This window comes from Montipora foliosa, chromosome 5, assembly GCF_036669935.1.
Source record: "Montipora foliosa isolate CH-2021 chromosome 5, ASM3666993v2, whole genome shotgun sequence".
Lineage (NCBI taxonomy): Eukaryota > Metazoa > Cnidaria > Anthozoa > Scleractinia > Acroporidae > Montipora > Montipora foliosa.
In genome coordinates this window covers 1,485,319-1,492,262 of record NC_090873.1, presented here as the reverse complement: position 1 = coordinate 1,492,262, position 6,944 = coordinate 1,485,319, and the positions used below count along the sequence as shown (strand labels likewise).

At 38.9% G+C, this 6,944-nt stretch overlaps 1 protein-coding gene across 2 annotated transcripts in view; it reads left to right on the top strand.

Moving 5' to 3' along the window:
• Nucleotides 1-5,499, top strand: part of LOC138003328 (methionine aminopeptidase 1-like) — a 12,387-nt gene extending 6,888 nt beyond the window's left edge. The window contains exons 10-14 of one of the 2 annotated variants that reach the window (XM_068849332.1): nucleotides 134-239; nucleotides 707-744; nucleotides 861-926; nucleotides 2,556-2,605; nucleotides 3,969-5,499. In XM_068849332.1, coding sequence (XP_068705433.1) covers nucleotides 134-239; nucleotides 707-744; nucleotides 861-926; nucleotides 2,556-2,605; nucleotides 3,969-4,085 — 377 coding nt within the window. In that variant the 3' untranslated portion in view covers nucleotides 4,086-5,499. The remainder of the gene's footprint in view (nucleotides 1-133; nucleotides 240-706; nucleotides 745-860; nucleotides 927-2,555; nucleotides 2,606-3,968) is intronic. The other variant, XM_068849333.1, reaches the window with a different exon arrangement.
• The last annotated feature ends 1,445 nt before the right edge of the window (nucleotides 5,500-6,944 follow it).

The window sequence follows — 6,944 nt, the reverse complement described above, 5'->3', positions numbered from 1 at the left end:
TACCGCCATGTCTGGATCCGACACTGGTTGTGATCACCATATTGAAATTCACACGATTTTTCGTTGTTGATTAAAGTGACTGCAGAATTGTTAAAAGATGTTGTAACACTGTATTGATTACTTTGTCTTTTAGTCAAGCCTGGTGTTAAGTACAGAGAAATTGGTAACATAATTCAGAAACATGCTCAGGCGCATGGCTTCTCAGTGGTGAAGGGCTATTGTGGCCACGGAATTCACGAGTAAGTAGAGAATACTGACTAATTGGGTTTTGTAATCATTAACTTCAAGAGCATGGTTGAAGTAATTTTCACCCATTTCTTTTCTTTTCTTACGTGCACTTTCATTAAGGCCCCCGCAAACGAGAAAACATTGCGGAAACATTGTTTCCAACAATCTTTCCCCGTTTGTGCCAAAAAGTAACATTTGTTTCAGAAGCAAAAATGTTTCAATCTGTTAGAAATATTTTGCTTCCTTGACAAATAAAAGCCTCTTTTGCGTTCTGAAGGAACATGTTAGAGTTGCGCGCAAAGAACAAATTATAGAAGTGAGTTGCCTCGTTAGAACTTTCCTATTTTTAATAAAACTTATTTAAGTACCCTTATTTTATTATATACAGTACTACACAAGAGACTAGTGCTTTCCGCCTTCCAATTGGCTTGCTCGGAGGTGAACAATAGATTGTTAAGCTAGTATTTCTTATTTTCAGACTGTTTCATACCGCACCAAGCGTTCCCCACTACGCAAGTAAGTCAATTCAATTACTTGTCATTGTACCTTTCAGCATTCAATTGCAGATCTTTGTGCAAAACGACGGAAAGGTTTTTCAGAATGGATGATATTGTTCTTTTGGTTCGTCCTAGAAAACAAAGCTGTCGGTGTGATGAAGCCTGGACATACCTTTACTATTGAGCCAATGATATCACAAGGTGATGTAGCCACAGTTGTTTTGATACCAGTTCAAAATGTTCTCGTTCGTTTGCTCCGTTCACTAGGAAACAAGTTAAATGTACGAATATTTGGATACCGAGCTCTTCAAATATTTAAACTTAAAAACTTGGGGAAAATCTTTCGTCGGTAAGGTCAAGACTTTCGGCTCCTCCGCAGGCTGCTCTGGCTTTACAACGGTTTTAAACTGGAAGAGGGGAAACTGGGGAGACTAGGGAAAGAGTGGAGCTTATTATTATTATCATATAAACGTAGGCGAATAGGATATTTGCATGATGACGCCATTTGATTATAAGTACCAGAATCTTAAAGGTTTTGCTTGTCTGTCTCCCCGCTGGGAAGAAAAATTTTAAATAAGAAAAGAAAGAAAACTGAATTATGGTAGTTGTAGTCAAATGACGCTATTGCGAAAATTACCTATTCCCCTTGGCCAAATATTTAACAGCGTTCGCAGTCCTAAAAATATAGCCGAAGTTGAGCTTAAAGGGGCTAGGTCACGCTATTTTAGGCATTTTCAGCACTGATCGAATGGTCATAGAATTAACTAAAATATCAAAATAACTGTTCAAAACTATAGAAAAACTCTAACAAAACACAGGGAAGCAAAGAAGGGACATGGATGGACAAAACTGGAGAGGATTGAAATGGATTGAATTTGGGTAAATTTGAAAAACGTCGGCCCACCTTTTTTCAAATTTATATCAGTCTATATCAAAATGTCATTTACAAAGCTTGAAAATCATTCTCAGTTGTTATGTTGCCGTGATTTTGCAAATGAAAGACTCTTGCTCTGCCAATTTGACGTTTAGAGCTCATAATTAACAAATTAAACGAAATTACCTAAAATAGCGTGACCTAGCCCCTTTAAAGCAGCAACATGCAAAGGAAACTCTCTTTCAATTTTCTGCGCAAACTCCGCAATAGATGCAAAAGCAAAATCGCTGTCCATTTAAAGGTCATGTAAATATAAAGCCGCTCTTACAAGTTGAAACTTTTTGCTGAAACGTCTGTGCAACGGCACAGCGAAACATATTTCAGCACGCGTTGCACCTTGTAACATGGTCGGTTTCATGAAATTTTGGAAAAGAAGAACCGCTTTCTACTTCTGCAACGCTCGCGACGATCGCAGTGGTGATAAAAACAAGAGTTTAACCGTGTAACACCTCCTCGAGAAATTGGTCTCGCTTTGTCTTGTTACGCTACGCCGTAAGCCAATCAGAAACTGCAACTATGGAGTAGTATCGACTTGTTTTGCGCGAATCCGGTAACATGTCGAGACCAGTTTCAACGTTCCCGAAGTTTCCTAACCTTTTATGTTACACAGTGCATCGCCTGCTGAAACTGGTTTTGCAGCGCCGTTGCTCACACAAGTTTCAACGTCTAACAGCGGTTTATTATACTTTTAAGGGGGAGGGGGGGGGGGGGGGGGTCCATGCAGAAAAGTTTCGAAAGCTGATTCTCAAGGCTAGTACAGAAAATTAGTTCGCAGCCCAAATCATCCAAAACTTCAACCAATACCAAGATCCATCAGAAAAACCCAAAATTAATTTCCATTGAACAATATCCGGCTCAGCCCAGCTTACTGGATGTTCTTGTCACTTTTATTGTAGGAACTTGGCGAGATGAGATTTGGCCAGACAACTGGACAGCAGTTACACAGGTATGAATTTCACTGCGGAAAGTAACTGTCGGCGGGTGCTCTGGCACTAGCTGGGGTCGTCTCTTACAGGAAATGGTAGCAAAGTGTTGATCGTCTTTGCCTTTTGACCATTTTAGTTTTGCATGCTCTTTTTCACCTAGCGAGGAGTAATTCGACAGCATGGTCGATTATTAAACTCTAAACTCGACGGTTTCCACACACACATAACCGTGACTGTTAAAAGCAAACTGAATTTTCCATGCCAAGGGCTGAATATTTTGACTTAGTTGGCGATGAACAGTCGGACTTAGTGGGAAAACACTTTACTACGAAGGGCAATAAAGAATATCGTCTTTTTCTTTGGCCATCTCAGTTTTATCAGAAATAACACACAAACGGCGGTGACAAACATCATATATAAACATATCAATTTAACAGCAATCAAATGTCGTGCTTCGGACAAGTAACCCTTTTTGTTCCGCGGGTAAATAATTTAACCAGAGGTACATTACGAAACCATTCGTCACATTAATCAATACTTAAGCGTGGAATTAGAGACTCGATGGCAATTACCAGACGGAAGTACTTTCTAAAACACTTACCTTATATTTTTTCCAAGGAAACCACATGCAAAAGAGACGTGGGAGAAAGCAAACTAAGGCAATTGAAATAGCTTCGTGCGCATGCCTGTATCGTGACAGTTTTCATACTGTCTTGACAAATACTTTGCTCAACATAAAGAAAACTTCATGGCACAAATCTCAAAGATTCCAATAAAAAAAGTTAAGTGGAGAGGTTGAAACGTTCTCATTACTAATATGGCAATGACAAGCTCAGACGAATAAAAACATGAAAAATCCACATTTAAAAATGAGCCAGGGAAGAAACAAATAAACAGATCGCGTTGCGCGTGCGGCTTGCATCATTTTAAATACGTTTCATCCCCCTTTTCTGACTGAAAACAACAACGTAATGCCGCAAAAATGGAGCAAACGCCTTCCACATTTGCTTCAAAATCCGTTCGATTTTGTTGAACGACGCTGATGTTGACTGCTGGGGTGAGCAAACGGTTGCAACATATGATTTATCATCAACATGACATTCAACAAAGCTCACGACAGGCCTGGTACTCAGTCCCAGCCTGCAGCCGCGGTTGTTACTATGGGTACGGGCATGGATACGTCATCGACAGACCGATTACTGCGCACCAAACAACGTATGACCAGACGGAGAGTAGAGAACCAGTACAAACTCCGCCCTATTATGCACGTCACTAACCTGTACACATCGGTAGGAAGTGGTTACACTTACCAAGACCCCAATGGAATCCTTGTCTCTTGTAGATCTTCTCCGTCTCAAAATATCGTTTTTTTAATTCTTGCAGGATGGTAAGCGATCCGCACAGTTTGAGCAAACCTTGTTGGTGACTGAGACGGGCTGTGATATCCTGACAATTAGACCCGATGACAATGGACGAGCTCATTTCCTCTCACAAATGTAAACTGGAGAAGACTTTTACTTTTATCATGGTTTTGGCTAGTGCCTTTCTTAATCCGCGATAAGTAAATAAAAAAAAAAAAACCCAGACGCCCAAGGAGTATACTTGGCTAATGCAAGTATTGTAAAAATCCAGTTGAGATAAACCAGTTTCTTTTGAAACGTTATTGGACAAATTGTAATAAAAATTGTATGCTGTGTTTCAGGGTGCGCAACAGTCATATGCACGCTTTTCGGACCTATTTTACTTTCCACCGTGCGCGGATAGACTGATGTCGCATTCTTTGGACTATTTCGGAATAGGATTAATAGAATAACTGGAAAAAGGTTTTCTAAAAGAACCTATATTCCCGAAACGGAATAGTTAGTACGTATGCACTAAGTGTACTCTGCAGTATAGCCACAAGAGTTCCAGAAAATTCCCTTCGGGTAACGTAAATTTCAGGGAAAACATAATCAGGACTGTATTGCCAAGCAAACTTACACGGGAACCAAAAGAACTTTTAGTTTCCTTATACAGGCCCCAAATATTTTTAGCCGGGTTAACGCTAAAAAGGCTTCAAGTGCGACCTTTTATGGATTGGAGTACGAATAAGACTTAATCTCGACTCCAAGGCCCGGTTGTTCGAAAGCCGATTAGCTTAATCTAGGATTAGCCTAAACTTTTGTTTCATGTTTTCAACTTTTTGGTGAAAGGTTGTTTTGCTTATTTTTGTTTTTCAAGATTGACTTCTTCTAATGTAAAGTTTTGCCAAATATCAACGTTGAACAGCATTTAGTACTGGAGTAATAAACTCCTTGGTTAATTTTTAATCTGGGATTAGCGTTAATCAGCTTTTCAACAACCGGGCCCAGAGCTATTCAAATCGTGCGCAGAGACAACCTGAGTATATGTTCCGTTCTGCACACACGCACTTGAAAAAATACGACCACGAAACGTAATGCGCATATTCGAAACCTAAAACCCATCGTCGTAGTCGCAATTTTCTCATACTGCAATGTAGAGGTGGCTAATAACAGGCCAAAACAGTTTAGGTTTTAGTAGGAATTAAACAACGGTTGGTGTTGAGTTAACCCGCTTTGAAGAAATGGTAAGTAAAGTTTAGGTTGTCGAAAAAATAAGCATGACAAGTACAGGCGCCTCGTCCAGGCCTTTTGAAGTGGGAAATGGCAAAAATCGTCGCGATAATAAAGAGCACCTTGTTGTTCTTTTATTATCGCGATTTCTGCTTTTTCCTACTATCAGTATATCTTTCGAATTAAAACAAGAGAACAATCATAAAAACCCGATTTGATACTTCTATGCATACTGAAATGAATATTATTACATTAAATATTGATTATTGTACTTAAAATGAGCAACACAACAGTACTATTTGTTATGAATACGTTTTGGTGTTGATTAAAAAACGAGAGCTAAAATGTAGTGTGCACAGCTCTTGTTACGTAATCCATTTATTTTGTTCTCAAAACTAACCTTGTAATGAGCCCATTTTCGCGCTTACTGAACTCACCATGTTCTTGAAAGCGAGTTTCGGAAATAAAAAAGGACACATGACACCATACGGGCTTTGCTCTCTGTTGGCGCTTAGTGCGTTGCGCCGGACCGGACTACAACCGATCTCATATCAGACAAGCATGAATGAAACAATTGTTTTATTAAAATTGACTTAACTCTAAACTGTTTCGATTTTCTAAGACAACGGTGAGTTGTTTCAACTTTTGAAAGCGATCGCCGCAATCAGTTTCCATATAAGGTCATACGGCATTTCAGCAAATTACCGAGAATGAGAGAGCCAATCACAATGCTAGTAACGCAAAAATTACCCTCCATGTAAATCAGAACCAAGTGCATGGAATTCTGATTGGATAATCCCTTTATTTACACTTTTTATAAATGGTTGGAACAAGAAATAATTATTTCGCTTCAACGACATTCGTTTGGGTAATCAAATGGTGACAAGTGAAATTAGGGAATAATTTCAAGCATATTTTGTCCAAAATCAAATAATTTCCCGAGCCTTTAGGCGAGAGAAATTAACTGATTTTGGACAAAACGAAAGTGAAATTATTGCCTAATTTCACGAGTATACCATTTGATTGGCTGTTAATATCATGGGTGACGAATTACGTTTTTATTATATAAACACCAATGAAATACCAAGTGAGCTTTCGCGCGCAAACATGATATCTTCACACGTGAAAATAAAATGTTTTATTACATTTTCAACCTCGGTTAATGCATTTCTCGTGCTCTGATTGGTTCACTCAATCTCGGTTATCAGCTCATATACCTTAGTTTGACCTTATATGGTAAATGATTGTGCTAAGCGTTTCCAAGCTAAAAGTATTTTTCGCCAGAAAGCGAAATTTCTCTCTGAATAAAGCAAATAAAACACGTTTTTGTGGAAAGTTTGGATCAATTCCGACGTTTAAAAGTACGCGAAAAGGTAAGAAATGTTTTTGTGATGAGCCTGCATCTGTCAGACCTTAAGCTCTTACACAACATCACATCAGTTCTCATCAAGTTTTTTTCAATTTCGCAACCGGAAGTGAGCTGTTTTCCCTTTTAACTTGTTTTAACACAATCAAATTTACATTGCTGAGTATTTTTTCTCCATTAGAGATTATTAGTTTAAAAATCTGGGAGACACCACTGTCCTGGTACGCGAAATGTTCTCTTCCGGTTGCCGTCCGCGTCTCAAAAACGCGCGTGCTTAAGCTCCCTATTGTTAAATCTTTGCTTGTGAAAATATCGCTGTTGCTATGGTTACATATAAAAATCGCGCCTTTAGATGACTTTCGTGAAATGATTTAGTATTTCATTGGTGTTTCTATAATAAATAGAATATTACATGGCCGC